The sequence below is a fragment of the Fusarium oxysporum genome, chromosome 2, assembly GCF_000149955.1.
Source record: "Fusarium oxysporum f. sp. lycopersici 4287 chromosome 2, whole genome shotgun sequence".
Taxonomy (NCBI): Eukaryota; Fungi; Ascomycota; class Sordariomycetes; order Hypocreales; family Nectriaceae; genus Fusarium; species Fusarium oxysporum.
Window position 1 is genome coordinate 3,580,036 of NC_030987.1, and position 15,335 is coordinate 3,595,370.

A 15,335-nucleotide genomic window follows, 5' to 3' on the forward strand; every position below is an offset into this window, starting at 1 on the left:
TTGGCCTTGGCTTTTCGCTCTCCACAACTAAACTAAACAAGCAGTAGCAGAAGCAGTAGCCAGGGTCAAGGTCAGGGTCAGGGCAATCACAGGCGACTAGGCAGGTAAAGAAGCTACCAGGGCAAGGGTTGAAAATCTCCAGCAGCTAAAAAAGAATCAAAGAGCGAGCGGAGACAGACAAACAGACTGACTGCCAAACGGGAGAAGAAAAAGAAAGAACCTCCGAAAAGAGAAAAGAAAGAAAAATGCAGACAAGGGCCTATTCGATGTGAGCTTGCTTGCTTGCTTGCTTTCATCCATCTTCAACACCGCTGTCTCTCATGCTATGCTGCAACAGCCCGTCTCGGAACGCTGGGGCCTGAACCTGCTTGTCTCTCTCACTCACTCAAGTCAGTGATAACAAGTCTCCAGAGCAAAAGACCCCATGTCCTGGGGCTTCAGCGCATCTTCGCGCTGGAGTTGATGTATCGACCTGTCGCCAGCCTGACTGGTCGTCTCATTCTATGTGAGGTAGGCAGGTCGGCAGGGCCATATGTATGCATGTTCACCACGCCGTGTCTACCGTAGCGTAGCGTCTCGTAGCACAAGACACCTACGGCTTCTTTTGCAGAATTGGCGAACCAATTCCCATAAGTCGTGAAAAGAGGCGTTTGGCAACCTCTCGGCCAACAGTAGTCCCTCTTCAGTAGCGCCATTGATGCCCCCGGTACCGTACCTTTGGTACAGCAGATTGCCTGTCGGCTCCGACTGAAACATGGAGAACAGAGAAAAATAGAAACCAGATATCAACAACTAACGTTGTTAGTTACTGTATGTACGAATACATACCAACAAGCTGGGGAAACCCGTCAGCAGCTGTGCTGTAAGCGAACAGGGGCGTTGGCACTAAACAAAAATCCATTGATATCACCAGCCCAATGACATTGTAATCTTCATATGACAAATGAAATGAAGATTTGTGATCATGATAACATGTCATTCTGAATGACATAGGCTCACGTCAATCCGGTAGGTATTTCTTCGTCAATTTCTTCTCTTCCAGTGCCAATTCCCGTCAACACTGCAGCTGTGAAAAGAACGTAGGGTTTAAACCACCAAATCCACCTTCGCTGGCTAGACTTTCAACATACAACATACCCGCTTCCAGCAGCTTGCATGTCTGGTGTTGACGCTGGGGCCCTCATAGCTCACATGCGCTATCGTTGCATTTGGGACTACATACATGCACTAGAGCGCTGTACGTAACGCGTTAGGGCATCAGACTTGTTGAGGGTTCACAGGCTGAAACCATTCGACTCTTTGAGCTTTGCGGAATGCCTGCACCATTCGTTACTGATCTGCAAGCGGTCTGCAAAGCAAACTGCAGCACCTCCGCACCCTGCAACACCATAGCATGTATGTACAGTACATTGCTTGACTGATCTGATCGGTTGGCGTGCAACAACCAGCCCGGACGGCATTGGGAGCGAGACACAACTGATTGACAGTAAAACGGCGGTTTTGAGGCGTTGTATGACGACTAAAGCCGGGATCAAATCTCCATTCAAGACCTTGCTCGAATCATCATTTTTGGAATATGTTTTCCACCGCTGTAGCGATCCGTACGGATTCCGCCGGTGGCTTGCCCGCCACGAGCGTCTCTTGTGCAACCATGAGAGGCGAGTGTCGCCTGGGTCGACGCCTCATTGCAAATCACAGCGAGTGAAAGCATCGCCTCGCCAGCGCCAGAATCCTTAGTCCATCCAAAAGCGCTTTGTCGGCGGCAATGCACGATAGCAGACGCCTAGACAGGAATGCTTACTTGGTAGATTTGCGCGAAAAGCCCGTTGCTGTTCGTCCATAGATGAGACAGGTTTGTACTGCGTACGAAGTACTCCGTACTGTACACAGATTCCTGCCGATGGGAAACCAAGCGCCGGGCTGCTGCATGCTGGCATGAACCAGCACGTCAGACCGGGGCAGCCACAGGCAATGGCACAGTAGAATGGAGGCAAGCCCCGGTCAAATGTGACCTGTAAGTCAGCGAATAATTAGTAAAAAGGGGAAATGCTCGGAAAGGCTGTGCTGTCCCTATCTTTGTCCATCTCATCGTTCATTCCATTTGGGCTGCTGGGTAATAATCTTCTCTCTCACATGGTGAACCAGTGAGTGGCTGCTGAGCCGCGGGCGTGTGCATGGCTGTCTCACCTCCCACAGTCAGTCAGTTCTCAGCCGGCCCCTTGAATGCGCGTGGCTCCAGGGATTCCATTCATCATGCTAGGCTGTTTTCGGCTGGCAAACTTCCCTGTAGCCATGCTCAGTGCCTCCATCCACCGCATCACGTTGCTGCCATGCGATCAAAGCGCCCAAGTTCCTGTGCATGCAACCATGCCGCGACTGGGCGTGGCTGCCCCTTACTCTGCCCCACGCGGCCTCTTTCACCAACAAAGTGCTTCCAAATTGCATCGGAGCGTGCATCCGAAGCTATGCCAGAGTTATCCCACCTCATTTGATGGGCATGCTGCAAACTCTACAAATCTATGCGTAGATTGTGGGTCATTGGCTTATTACTACGCTGGTCTTCAGATTAGTGACAGGGTTTTGTGTCTGCCGTCGGTTTTGAGTGTGGGATGCTGATGCTTGTTCATCTTGCCAGGAACCGTCAATCAACTTGAATAGAGGTGATACTGAAACACATTTTTGAAACGACCTGGAGATGCCCGAATGAATCAAACACCAGGTTCGTCTTGACGCATGAATTTGGCCTTGTCAGCGTCCCAGAATTGATACTCCGATTACTTCCTTGATTGCTACCTCTGTCGTTGTATTTGTTGCCGCTACCATGTCATGCTCAAGCGCCGTAGCTCGACTCCCTGACTCTTATCAGAATCTGTAGTCTTGCGCCTCATAAATCCGGCATTCGGGGCTCTCGCAAATTGGCCAGATTTTGGACAAAGTGAAAAGACCGGTGGTTGCAAATCGTGGCTAACGAACGCCATAGATCGCTCTGACCTCGTTCTGGCTCTGTAGTGGATAGTGTGTGTGTCTCCGTCGGAGATTGATTATTAGAGTGTCGCTGAACCTCACTAGTGTACCACCACGCTTCCCAAGAGCTAAAGCCATCCATTGGTGAGTGTGTCAAGAAGGTTGTCAGAAGGATCACTACGGTGTGCGGTGTAGTCGTGTAGGTGCATGTAGCACTCAGCCTTGGCTGAACTGTTGCTCCAGATTACCCCAATGCACTAATTAATGCTGGGTTCAACGGGCAGGGCAGATGTGCCAGCCCAGCCGCATCTCACATGAAGCCTGTCACTGTCAGTATACATATCTAAATTATCCATCTCGGCTTTGTGCTCACGTCACGCTCGGCTCACGTCCCAGCTTAGAAGAACGCCAATGAATTTGTCTCTGCCGAAGCGAAATTGTGATTCGCAGCACTGCGGCTTCTTTGGCTCCGAGCTCACTGCTTCTAGAAGGTTTCTGGAAACTCGTCTCCGCGGCAAGGACCAGGGTCTTTGGATCCTGACTGGCTGAGCAATTCAACTCGACTCAAAGTTCCGTCCAGGAGCCAAGCAATCTGTCGCCAATGACAAGCGTCTCGGTCGTCTTGCCACTAGATCAGCTGATCTACTCTTGCGACGTAACCTTGAACAATATGAGAAACGTATCCGCAATCTTCAGCACTCGTAAGTCTCGTATGGATCAAGGCGAAGCTTGGAAGGGCTGAGGCTCAGGTTTCAGAAATAGACTGCCTAATGGAGAGAAAGAACGGGCGACCAACAAGGAAGCCAAAGACCCTGGTAACTTCCTGGCAGCCACTAACGTTAGTTCAGGGAAGGAGCAAAGCATTGGGAGTGACTGTCTGACTGTTCAAGACACCCATTCATTAGAAGGAGGCTAAAAGCCGACAGGACATAATTAGAGAAGGAACACGACAACACCATCAATTCACAACCGCGGCTTCCGATTGCGCCTCTTGGGGATTAGATATCTACATTTGTCCTTTATCTCCGTGTTAGTCTGTTTGATACATTCCTTCGCTCGGGTACATCTACCGTTTACAATGCTGACTCTTAGAATGTCACTTATTCAAGCCCAGTACAGGGGCTAGAGGGGTAATGACTAGGTACTTCTCAGTGGCACGGTTATCATTAACCGTTAACCGACCCTGTCTAGCCTCATCAATGTTGGATTGAATCGTCAAAATCTGATGGTGTTGAGGCAACCTGCACGTTGATGTCACTGCCTGATCGATCTATGCTGAATCGATAGCAACAGTCTCAAGTTTCAAAGGTATGTAGACAAGGAGTCAAGAAACTCTGCATGTCTTCCCATCTTACATACTACAGTGACTTTATGTATAAGCAGACAGGATGCTGTTACGCAAGATAAGGTATGTTTCGGGGATTTCTCATCATACACACGGAACTGCACAAGTGTTGCGAAACCCTTGACGATAATAAGCAATCCCAATTGTGGGTGGGTGAGCTGGGGCAGCTGTCAGAGTGGGAATAGTCGGGTTTGATGACCAGTCAGTCTGGCAGATGAGGATGAATCCTCATGACATTCATCATCCTTACACCGCAACGTAACTGAAGATGAAGGCTGACAAAGCCAGCCAATCCGTTTCCCTATCACGAAGTCACCTGAGCCACGATCACCAAATTCAATTCATGGCTCATTTGTGAGCGCGGCGGGTATAAACTGGGGACGCAGGGTTCGAATTCATCAGGGCACCATCCACAACTCTCATGTGTCTTGGTGTGACTGTGACTATGACTGGTCACCTTTCCAACCATGTCGGCATTCCCACGTGGCTCCATGACTGAGCTTGTCGTGCCGTGCAAGGAATCCGCTGCACGTAAAACTGCCATACAGATACGAAGCAATGGGCCCCTCCTTCGCTTCGAAACACCGCCTCTCAAATGCGCACGGAGGACACGACGGTGCAACTCCGCTTTATTGTTTCTATTCTGTGGATATATGATCTGATAAAATAGGTATTCGCTGAGTCTCGAACAGCGGTATGGGACAACAAAGCTATCAATATCCCTGACAAAACATGACGCGTTTACGCGCGCATTTCACACGTTTGTCAGCGATCAGCGCTATCTAAGTCCAGTACCGGAGAGGAGGTAATGAAGTGGCGGTATTGACGATTTGCAGATCCCCAGTTGAAGAAGCAACAGCACAAAGAACAAAACGAAGAAAAGCAAAAAAGTGGGTGTGAGGCGTGATTTTAACAGTATTACCTGGTTGGTTCTGGCGGGGGTCCGCCACGTGGGTTTAGAGGGAGCCACACGTTTGTGACAACCAAGCTGTGGAGTCGCTTAGGCATCTTTTTTCTTTCTTCACTGTAACCTACGTATCATGCTCACGTTCTAGGCCTCACATCAGCCCAACAATCCCGGAAACTTGTCACGGCAGTTCAAGCGAGGCTCTTCAACTCACTAATTGCTCCGGTACTAGTCGACGCTCAGCCAAGGCGTCACCGTTGATTTGCCTCTCTTTTTCTTCAAGGCCCTCGCTATCCGAGAGTCTGCCGACGTCAAAGCTGCTTGTGCTACCGCGCGATCCACTCCAGCTCTTCAAGCTTCGGGATGACTTTTCGTTGGTTGGCCTTACCTGAGCGGATTGTTTTAATCGTTGAGAACGATTGGTTATCAGAAGATGGATAAGCCGCTATGTGGAAGACGTGCATGAAAGGCTTAGACTGAGGCGGGTGGTTCGACTTGACGTTTTCAACCCAAAGTCTCTTGCGGTTCTGCATTGAGAGCCATGGACCATAATGAAACGCCTTGCAACTCCAAATTGAGCACCGCATGACGCATCATTCCTCGGTGGTGGAAGTTTCGTCGTTGGACTTGTCCACGATACCTTAGTCAAAGTTTCACATGTACCGTACATCCCGCACTTACGGAGTCTGCGGAGCCCGGACGCCTGGGTACGAAATCGTAAACAAAGCGCCCAATCCGGTCAACAAAACATCCAGCCCTCTCGTGGAGTCACGAAACTTGTGTATCATGAGCATTGTTTCGGCAGATCCTTCTACGTACCAACAACATTCGCGAAAATCCAAAATCTGCAGGGTTCCAAATCAATCTGATTCGGTCCCCCTGTTCATGCTGCTTTTAAGTTGCCACGCGAGAGGGTACAATGTACTTTGCCATGTGCCTTGCACGAGGTAAGCGATCACGGAACAGATCCGTCTAACCATTCCGGGATGACGATATCCACAAAATCTGCAGACAATCCCGTCTTGTTCAAAGCATCAGATCAGACAACCAACAGTTTCGCTCCCGTCACTTAGACCAGAGGCTCTGACTCGATATACTAGCTTAGCTACGGATACAGCTGCCCGATGAATGCTCTCTCATAGCAGATCAATGGTCACGTGTGACGCAAATCTGAGCTTCCAGCACGATTCATGCTCATACCTACAGCCTTACCGTTATCCTGGTTCGCCTACAGAGACAACGGCCTTGTACGATCGCCAACTAGACGACTAGTAGGCGTACTGGCGGGAGCTCCTGTGGTACGGCACTTGGTGGTTACGAAATTGTCGGCATTGTGATAGACCCTTGATATCGGCACTGAGTACAGGGTTAGGCACGGCGAACCCCGAACTCCAGTGCAAGCGTAACTATATCATATCTATTATATGGTCCCTCCACCGGATATGAAAACGAGCAAGGTCAGGCTGCGGAGGTACGAGTTTCTAGTCGGCGAACTAATTATGACTCCTGTACAGCACGGCAGGCTAGGATACGCCCTTGTAGAGTGAGGCCTGGCCATTAGCCCTGCGGACAGCAGTACGCGGCTAGCGGGCGATCTGGTAGACGGGAGCCAACATTCGGGATTGATTTTCCAGGTCTCAATCGCATCTTGGCTTGATGATATGTGTATCTTGGTATACAAGATATGCATGTCGACAGGCATGTCGCTATAGGGCGCTAGAGGCTATATTTCTCAGCCGCGTGATCCAACTCGTGTGAATGGCTGCTTCAAACATGCAGCAAGTGCCCCTATTTCTTGGGCTGAAATCCGTGCTCAACCTCTTTTCCAAGCGTACTATCCACCAAGTCCACCCACCGCGGGAACCCATCGTGCGATTCCACTCACTAGAAGCCGTCGGCCGCCAAGTGGACAATGCTTGGGCGCCATTTCTCTTAAACCACGGAGCATTTCCTATTCAACATGCTGAATACTACCTTATATGCGGTGAACAAGATGCAATGATGTGAGGTCTATTGCGGCTGTGCTCACTGAAAGAGCTTCGACTCCTGTATCGTGGCTAAGGCCTCATTACGCTACTTGTCATCATTGTCCCAAGACGCAAATAGCCAAATACGCGCCAGCATGTTCGAATTTGACTACCAGCGGGATGAAATTGCTAGGGCTTGACTCAAGTGCACCTAGTGACCACCTGATACATAGCTCTGAACACGTTTTCGCACGAGTTTATGACGATCTCCCAGTCTGACAGCCCGGGAATATCTTGGACCTAACAAAAACGACTGACTCGTGTGCTGCATCTCTTGACCTCCCCAGACTCGTCAGCAGCAAGCTCTGTGTGGGGAACAGCCTAAGGAATAAGCTGAAGATTTTTAGATCAAGATTGGTCCCCCAAGTTCAAGCTCGACATTGGATAGAAGCTCTGGACCAAGAGGTTTTGTCTTGGGGGTGTGCAATGTCGATCGACAAGGTCAAGCCCTACTTGCCGCTAGATACTGACACAGACAAGTCGCCGTCATGTAGCTACTGGGGTCTTTGTTGCGGGCGTAGATACGGTAGTTTCTGCAACCTTTCCAGCCTGTAGGATCTGTGCAAATCGATATGTCGTGACTGGTCTCGCGATGCGTTGCTCTGCTTGGAGAGCTTTGACTCAGTGAGCTATAGAGTTGACTAGAGAAGCATGTGTATGCAATTGATATATGACCGTCCAGTCGGATATTATGGAGGAAGTAAACTATTGAAAGGATGCAGTTTCGTGCCAGCAAGTCGATGCTGCTCCCTGGGTATCATCGCCGATAACGAGGGTAGAGTTTGGCATCGCGGAGTCGGAGACGTTGAAACGATATTTACATGCCGCTGACACTACAGTAGCCACAGGATAACGTCTGACTTCGGAATGAAAACAGCTCAACGCTTGCTGATGCTATACTGACACCCACTGTGAAAACGAAATATCAATTGACCTGGGTTCTGAAATCCTGTATGCCACTCGCCGCACATCATACAACTAGACTAGATAAATATGTCTACAAAGCAAGAAACCGTTCTAACGCCATCGCTTTTAATCCCCTGTACCTCGCCACCCTGTAGGCATGTTCGGTACAGACGGGAATGCAAGTCTTTTCTCTCCCATTTGGACCATAGCTCCATTCTGTGAAGCAACCATCCACAGGGAGTCTCGTGTTTTTTTTTTTTTTAGCAATACTTCATGTACAATAGAAATGTGAGTCCTTCGACTATATCGATGAGGGAGCCCTGTCCTTTCTCCAACCCCTGTACCGCATGTTCTCTTCAATGGCCCTCCAGATCTGCTCCACGATCTCCTTATCACGGAAACGCGAAGCATCATGGCCCTCTCCTCGCCATCGGTCAATGCCAGTGGACAGAACGCGGTGACCCCAGTTACGGATATTATCCGGAGCTGACTCTCCTCGCCATCCGACATAGATGCCCAATGTGTGCTTGAAGAGCTCGTTGGGGTCACTCCACTTATAGTTCTTGAACTGCCAAGTCTGACCAGTGGTGAGAACTGCCACAATTCTGTTCCAGTACTCAGGCTTGAACGCTTCAGGACCCTCTACGAGAATGAAACGCATTGGGCGGTTGGGGTCAATGGAGGGGATGATACGCTGCACATGAAGCATGTTGCTCAACGCACTACCTGCATCAGTAGGCACAAACTTGCCGTCCTCGAGGAACGACCGAGCGTTTGATAGGCGAAGCAAAGAAGAAGCGGAGGGAGATAGGAGAATAATAGGGTCTGGTCGTCTTGTAGGAGGTTTTTGGTTGAGGGCGAGTGATGGGTTAGTAGGGATGCTGGAGCTAGACTGGTATTTCTTCTGGATGAAAGGCGCAGCAAGTTTGCGAACATGGGAGAAGTCCTAACGAGGTCAGGTAAAGCTCAAGAATTTCTCAGGTTGCAAGGACTTACCGTAGGTTTGATGCCCCTTAGAACGGTGTTGCGATCGCCCATCTTTCGTTCGCTATTGTAGATACCAGCCAGTCTCGGGTCCATAGTACCACGACCAGATCGCGACTGAGCAGTTGAAGTCACTGCGCCCGTCTTCGCAGCTGCGGTCGCGCCAGCAGCCGCTGCATCTTTGTCACTAGGCAAAGGCTTGATGTACTCGCTCTCCTCGCTAGCACCCTCAAGCCAGGTAATCAGATCCAGACGCTCAATGAAACCCAAGTTTTGAACCTTCCCCGAGCCACCAGCGGCTGCCAGTTCTTCGTTGAGCTTTGTCGCAGAAGCATTGTATTCAGGGATAGCGACTTCGCGGTTCAGCCAAGCAAAGTAGATACTGCGCAGATCGACGGGCTTGTCTTGCGACACAAAGCGCGTCGGGTTGTCGATAGGAACAGCGACATCTCGATCGGGGAATCGCAAGTACGTCGCCTGGGATAGAGGAACTTCGGCCGCAGAAGCATCAGCTGATGCCGTGGGGATGAAGGGCGCGTTGGAGGAGATGGATTGGCGAAGGAGGACGAGTCCGTCGAGGTCGGCGGCGGACGCCATGATGAAGATGGACGCGCGGGAATAGGGAGCACGGCTGGAAGAAACTCTATGTGTTTGTACTGATCAAGAGATACCAATTGACGAATAGTAGAATCTAAGTGTTTCGCGATTCGAGAGTCTAGCGCGTTTGTTGCTGGTGGAGCTTTGATGAAGTGAAGATGAAAGGCTGAGGCTGAGGCTGAGGCTGCGCCTGGAATTTTGGCAAGCTCACTTAGCTTCACCCATGCCGCGCTGTCATTGGTCAAGCACATATATGGCCAATCAGCGATGTATAAACTCACCTTCAACTTCAACGTCAATTGACAGCAAAGTCAGCACCAATCCACGTTCTGTAGAATGATGCGACTGGACGCCCCGTGTTTTGCGTTGTATGCATCCAGTAGATCATGTTCCTGGTGGTGTTGACGTTGATCCGTTATTACCGTCATACCCGGACTTGACTCGACTACTCGACTGCCCTAGGGTAAATTACTCGGGGAGTATTGCTAGCCAGAACGCTATTGAACAGCATTTCATGTGACTGTAGTATTGAATGTCACCTACTGCGTGGCAATTCGTCTATGCATGTTTGGCGTGCTTACTGTGCATGGAGATGTTTTAATTGGTAAGTTGTCATGTTTCTCTTGAGTAACTTGTAACTCTGTTTCAACTGCCGGTATAGCCACAACACCACGGAGATGCAGCTAGAGAACTTGCATGTGAGGCACGTCATGGAGCACATAAAGCAGTGTTTCGTTCTCTGGAGAGGTATGAAGAAAAGGTCCATCAGATTGACGATACCGTCTAGACTTGTCAATTCATAGCTCACCTCCACCTTCTCGTACTTAACCCCAGTCTCCTACGTCTGAGCACAAATCCTCTAAAATCCAGGGATCACAACCACTAACCATCGACGGATAACTTACTTAAAACCCCCATGCCCAACTCACTCATAAGTACATATACTTCTCATCGATCTAACCCCAACTTCTAGAAGCCGTCGCCCACCCACGATTTCTAGTCCGCATCCAGCCAAACACCAGCACTTTGGCGCCACGGCTACCCTTCACGCCCCATCCATCTCGAGGCCGCACAGCCAGAATATGACATCGAAAGTCCGTGGAAGCCTGGCACGTGCGGGCGAGCTATAACCGCAAACTGCGATCCCTTACCCGGGATATGCGTTAGCTTGCTCAACGGCGTTAAGCCAGTTCGTGCAGATCACTTACTCGCCCCGGCTGTTTGGTCTGGTGAACTTCTAGCTAGATGAGTAATACGACGACATCCCACGCAAAGGGCGTCGGGTTCCCAGATCTAGTAAGAGTCTGAGAAAAGGGGCGCTTTTCAGGACGAATTACACCACAAAGATACCACGGAGGCCGCCGCCTCATCTTATAGCGCGTGGCAAAGGCACCGCCATGAAACAGCAAAAGAGCCTTTATTCTCGGATATTGAACGGGAATAGACATTGGTCCACACGTGAAAACCTTGTTGATAAAGCCACAAAGTATTGTACTTCTTGTTGTATGTACACCTAGCCGTATGCCCCTATTCGACTTCATCAAAGACCTGTCCCAAAAGATGTGTGCAGTTCCGCTTCCATTCCGCGCAATGACTCCGTCAACGCCAAATCAATCCTAACCTCCAATAGTCCTGCAGGACTCAAATACATCTATATGCCAAAGACAAGCTTCATGCGCTCATACGTGTAGAATGCGACCGCTGCCATTGGGAACACCTTGACGTATCCAATAGTGAGGCCAACAAAGAAACCAGGAATGCCCCTCTCTCGGAAGATCATACCAGCGGTTTCTCCTATCCTCAGTCGACGACCGTCACCAACGGCACCGCCAACTTGCATTCGTCGTCGAATCACTTCAAGAGGGTATGACGCCGTTTGAGAGATCAAACCGGCGATTCCACCAGCAGTAAGCTCTGCCCATGATCGTAAAGGCGCTGGCTTTCCTTCAGGGTGGTTTGCCTTCTTCGGTAGTGTCGTGTGCTTCGCAAAACGCGGCGATCGGAGGATATCACCAACAGTATCGTGAGTTAAGAAAGACATGCCCGCATATGGAAGCATGCCCATGACAGTGGGAGCGAAACCTCGGTAAAAGTTGATAAGTCCTGTTTGAGGAGCAATGGCTCCAACTGTCGCTGCTGTTGCCTCTGCTGCAGCAGTCACTGTCGCGGGAGCATTAGGTAATCGAGTTGTCGTTGTTTTCTGAACGGGTTGCTCGTTGTAAATCTGACGACATATTGATGACAAAGAAGAGTGACCATCACGCTTAGTCTCGAAAGCAAGTCGTACTCTCATAACTTCTAAAGGATATGTGAAAAAGACGGAAGTGACACCAGCCAAACTTCCACTGAGTAGTCTTCTCATTGGTGTCTCATGATGTTTATCGGGTATAATAATGGCTCGGATTTGTTCGTATGCGAGAAATTTAATACCGGCGTAAGGAAAGATTCGTAGTAAAGTGGCTGAGTGTCCACGATAAAGTCCAGTGATGCCTTCATATCTATGGATGTCCTTCATGGCGCTTGCGACACCAACCCATGATCCTGTATATTTTGCGAATCGTGGATTGCTGGCCTGGAAGAGAATTTTTACTCGATCCAATGGTGCAACGACAGTTTTGCCCTATTTCAAACAGTCAGAATCTTTCGCAGGACTTTCTTTTCAACTCCAATAACTTACAGCGCAGCCAGCCAAACCTCCAGCAACTCCAGATTTCCAGACATATTCCAAGCTATTCATTTGTGCCTTTGGTGCTACCGCTTCCTGGTCGGTAGGACACACAGCAGGCTCCTTTGGCGACTTGCTGAGGGTATGAGAAGAGGCATGGCTCTGAATATTTCTATTGCGCGCAACATCGGCCATTGAGGCATGCTCCATTTGAGCAGCGTCGGCAGAGGACATGGCCCCGAGGCTCGCAGAAGCACGTGCCTGACCTTGTTGAACGGATTCGAGGCCTACGGGCGCGACATGCCGTGGCAGAGTCGAATGGGGATCGGTATTCGAAGCCAACGCGACTGAGGTAATTCGGTGGTATCTTGTCAAAAAGTTGGAGGAGTAGAAACAGGTTTTGCGGGGAGGATGAAGAAGTTCGGATATGGGGAGGACTTTGGAGATGATACCGGCATGCGGCGCGGCAGAATTTCCCCGGTCAGAGGCGGCTTGGACGTCATTAAACCGACGCTCAGTGGGCGAATACAGGCTACCCACAAGTTTTTTACAAGTGAATGACCTAGCCAAGGTGATCACGCACGCGGAAATGGAGATCCCCCAGAACCCTAGAAAAATAGAGGAATTGGGCCATCAGGGGTTCAAGACTTGTCACTTCAGTGGGTTAATGCGCTGATAATCCACTGAAAACTTGTCGTTTCTCAGCAGATTCACAGGGCAGGGCATAGCGAGGCTTAACGGTCCCGGTGATCAATAACCGAGCCGAGGTTTGCCGACCTTCGCCGCGAATTTATTCTTTCAACCGCGGGTTAAGCAAAGCCAGTCCCAGGTGGAAGAATAGTCATCCGAGTCAGCTATGGAGGCCAACAGCCACAGAATCTCATCTGTTCTCTTTGAGAGTCCGGACAAGAGCCTCGTTGTTCTAGACATCCCCACGTCTCTAGAAGAGAGCCAGGTTCTCCCGTCTCAGATCCCCCGCCGCCGCATCGTCTCCGCAGAGCCCCCCGCAACTCCGTATCCGACCCCGGAGCCCCGGCATGGAGGAGGCGATCACTCGGCATTTGCGACTGCGTCTCCTGGCGCGCAGTTGGCTGAGCTCATGACCACTGAAACGGTCAGCAGCGCCTTACAGGACCTTGCCAGCACATACTCATATTCTGGACCTTTCCATCGGGGCCGGTTTGTTCAGCCACAACAACAACCACCGTCAGTATCCGCTCTGCCGCCCTTGATACCAGACAAAGCCGAATTTCTGAATGGCTCTATTGAGGCTATGCGTGATTCTTTTCACATGTCAGCCCCCAAGTTTGATCTTATTGTATTAGATCCTCCTTGGCCAAACCGATCTGCCAGGAGAAAGACAGACAAGTATGCTACTGTACCAAATCTCAAGGAGATGCGCAATCTCTTGCTACAAATTCCTCTAGCTTCTCACCTTACACCAGATGGACTCGTTGCCGTCTGGGTCACTAATAAGCACAGTATCCACGACTTTTTGACTTCTTCAACAGGGCTATTTGCTGCCTGGGGTCTCGAGGTTGTGACTGAATGGACGTGGCTCAAGGTTGCTGCGTCAGGTGAACCGCTCTACGACGTTGAGTCAACATGGAGAAAGCCATGGGAAAAGCTCATCATAGCGAAGCGCTTCGGCAGCAAGAAGCCAGATGCTCTTGAGTCCAAAGTCATCGTGGCGGTCCCTGATGTCCACTCACGAAAGCCCAATCTTCGCGGTCTTTTTCAAGATGTCCTTGGCAAAGAATGTCTTGGCCTCGAGATCTTTGCTCGTAACTTGACTGCTGGGTGGTGGGCTTGGGGAGACGAACTCTTACGCTTCCAGCAGCCCGAGCACTGGCACGACATAGAACAATGAAACAAACAAGATACGAGTTTTCAGCGTCTATATTTGCGCTCATAGTCTTTAACCCGCCTTCATGCATTGCCCATCCAAGACTAGTTACAATAATGTACAGTTGTGATGCCCGCCATCCTACAGAGGTCCATCATCTGTGGCTCCTCATAGAATTGCCGCCTCTTTCATTAGCAGTGTCCTGCAGTTTCAAGTCGTAATTCGCCTTTCGTAGTCGTTTAAGCTTCGTTTGCGTCCTTCTTAACCTCTGCTTCCTCCTTGCCTAGTATCTTCTCCCATTTAGGATCCAGAATAACATCGTTGGTCCACTTCTCCTCTCCCGATAACAGCTTTTGTGCCAACTTGGCTAACTCTTGTCTCTCCTTCGACGGGAGCTGTTTGCTCTTGAGAGGAATCTCGAATCGCTGTTGGGCAATATGCTCCTGGTTTCGCTTCTCCAACATATCCTCGCGCATCTGGAACAATTGGTTGCTCCAGGGTGTTTTGTCCTCGGGAAGTTCGGGCCATTGGAAGGGCTTTGCCAATTCGACAGTCATAACCTTGAGGGGTTTGGGGCGGTACCACGAGCGCGAGTGGGAGTTGCGCTGGGTTAGAGGTTGCTGCTTGACGTATGATCGGACCTTTGTGACCTCGACATTGTATAGGTTCCAGAGGTAATCTCGGAGATCGAACTTTGTGAATCGTAGAGGTACCTGGAAAGTGGCCTCGTTTGGTGGGAGGTGATCTTTTCGAAGAAAGGTGATTACATGGTTTGGCCTGGAGATGTCAGAATTGTTAGGTAGAGATGGATCAAAGGTACTTACAGAAAAACCTGCTTCTGGCCCAGCTTGAAGCTGGGAAATTGGCGAGCAACAGTCTTTGCTACCTCGGCCATGGTCGTCGTTTTGCCCTTTCAAAAGTGGTCGGCGACAGTTGATTTGGGATGTGAAGAAATTCGATGACTGGCTCTGATTGGCTTCTACGGCGAAACTGAACTTCCGAGAGGGGTGCGGGGATTGGAGATGTTATAGGTGCACACCCCGCATCCAGCAGTGTAAGAAGATAATTCTCATTTCACTTCACAAGGTCATATT

General features: G+C 50.1%; 7 protein-coding genes across 10 annotated transcripts; 2 read left to right on the forward strand and 5 right to left on the reverse strand.

The window, feature by feature from the left end:
* Positions 1-390: 390 nt before the first annotated feature.
* On the reverse strand, positions 391-1,929 carry FOXG_08483 (uncharacterized protein; the record flags this gene model as incomplete). The annotated part of the gene is made up of 5 exons (XM_018387445.1): positions 391-501; positions 829-885; positions 1,138-1,214; positions 1,606-1,751; positions 1,802-1,929. 5 exons carry the CDS (start codon positions 1,927-1,929, stop codon positions 391-393), a joined length of 519 nt encoding a protein of 172 aa, XP_018245294.1.
* Positions 1,930-3,375: 1,446 nt separating this feature from the next.
* Positions 3,376-3,869, forward strand: FOXG_19816 (uncharacterized protein; the record flags this gene model as incomplete). The annotated part of the gene is made up of 4 exons (XM_018400092.1): positions 3,376-3,490; positions 3,545-3,665; positions 3,727-3,802; positions 3,855-3,869. The coding sequence occupies 4 exons, from the start codon at positions 3,376-3,378 to the stop codon at positions 3,867-3,869; spliced, it is 327 nt and encodes a 108-aa protein (XP_018245295.1).
* A 1,673-nt stretch (positions 3,870-5,542) lies between these two features.
* FOXG_19817 (uncharacterized protein) lies at positions 5,543-5,749 on the reverse strand (the record flags this gene model as incomplete). The annotated part of the gene is made up of 1 exon (XM_018400093.1): positions 5,543-5,749. One exon carries the CDS (start codon positions 5,747-5,749, stop codon positions 5,543-5,545), a length of 207 nt encoding a protein of 68 aa, XP_018245296.1.
* Positions 5,750-7,848: 2,099 nt separating this feature from the next.
* Positions 7,849-10,094, reverse strand: FOXG_08484 (uncharacterized protein). 2 transcript variants are annotated; one of them, XM_018387447.1, is made up of 3 exons: positions 10,012-10,086; positions 9,146-9,945; positions 7,849-9,095 (listed from the first exon to the last, which is right to left on the reverse strand). In XM_018387447.1, exons 2-3 carry the CDS (start codon positions 9,728-9,730, stop codon positions 8,451-8,453), a joined length of 1,230 nt encoding a protein of 409 aa, XP_018245298.1. In that variant the 5' UTR covers positions 9,731-9,945; positions 10,012-10,086; the 3' UTR covers positions 7,849-8,450. The 2 variants fall into 2 exon arrangements, with proteins under 2 accessions (XP_018245298.1, XP_018245297.1); XM_018387446.1 differs by having other exon boundaries at positions 9,146-10,094.
* Positions 10,095-10,415: 321 nt separating this feature from the next.
* FOXG_08485 (uncharacterized protein) lies at positions 10,416-13,055 on the reverse strand. 3 transcript variants are annotated; one of them, XM_018387448.1, is made up of 3 exons: positions 12,408-13,055; positions 10,939-12,350; positions 10,416-10,876 (listed from the first exon to the last, which is right to left on the reverse strand). In XM_018387448.1, the coding sequence occupies exons 1-2, from the start codon at positions 12,627-12,629 to the stop codon at positions 11,382-11,384; spliced, it is 1,191 nt and encodes a 396-aa protein (XP_018245299.1). In that variant the 5' UTR covers positions 12,630-13,055; the 3' UTR covers positions 10,416-10,876; positions 10,939-11,381. The 3 variants fall into 3 exon arrangements, with proteins under 3 accessions (XP_018245299.1, XP_018245301.1, XP_018245300.1); XM_018387450.1 differs by having other exon boundaries at positions 10,416-10,867; positions 12,408-12,987; XM_018387449.1 differs by having other exon boundaries at positions 10,416-12,350; positions 12,408-12,988.
* On the forward strand, positions 12,957-14,382 carry FOXG_08486 (uncharacterized protein). Its single transcript, XM_018387451.1, has one exon. The coding sequence runs from the start codon at positions 13,252-13,254 to the stop codon at positions 14,263-14,265; it is 1,014 nt and encodes a 337-aa protein (XP_018245302.1). The 5' UTR covers positions 12,957-13,251; the 3' UTR covers positions 14,266-14,382.
* Positions 13,180-15,188, reverse strand: FOXG_08487 (uncharacterized protein). The gene is made up of 2 exons (XM_018387452.1): positions 15,066-15,188; positions 13,180-15,018 (listed from the first exon to the last, which is right to left on the reverse strand). Exons 1-2 carry the CDS (start codon positions 15,134-15,136, stop codon positions 14,481-14,483), a joined length of 609 nt encoding a protein of 202 aa, XP_018245303.1. The 5' UTR covers positions 15,137-15,188; the 3' UTR covers positions 13,180-14,480.
* Between the last annotated feature and the right edge of the window lie 147 nt (positions 15,189-15,335).

Excerpts from the sequence above, each read along its gene's own strand:
- FOXG_08484 (XM_018387446.1), bottom strand. The coding sequence starts at position 9,730 with ATGGCGTCCGCCGCCGACCTCGACGGACTCGTCCTCCTTCGCCAATCC. Across the intron at positions 9,096-9,145 it reads TAAGGGGCATCAAACCTACG|GACTTCTCCCATGTTCGCAA; the intron begins GTAAGTCCTTGC and ends TGACCTCGTTAG.
- FOXG_08487 (XM_018387452.1), bottom strand. The coding sequence starts at position 15,136 with ATGGCCGAGGTAGCAAAGACTGTTGCTCGCCAATTTCCCAGCTTCAAG. Across the intron at positions 15,019-15,065 it reads GGCCAGAAGCAGGTTTTTCT|GCCAAACCATGTAATCACCT; the intron begins GTAAGTACCTTT and ends TGACATCTCCAG.
- FOXG_08486 (XM_018387451.1), top strand. The coding sequence starts at position 13,252 with ATGGAGGCCAACAGCCACAGAATCTCATCTGTTCTCTTTGAGAGTCCG.
- FOXG_08485 (XM_018387448.1), bottom strand. The coding sequence starts at position 12,629 with ATGTCCTCTGCCGACGCTGCTCAAATGGAGCATGCCTCAATGGCCGAT. Across the intron at positions 12,351-12,407 it reads GAGGTTTGGCTGGCTGCGCT|GGCAAAACTGTCGTTGCACC; the intron begins GTAAGTTATTGG and ends TGTTTGAAATAG.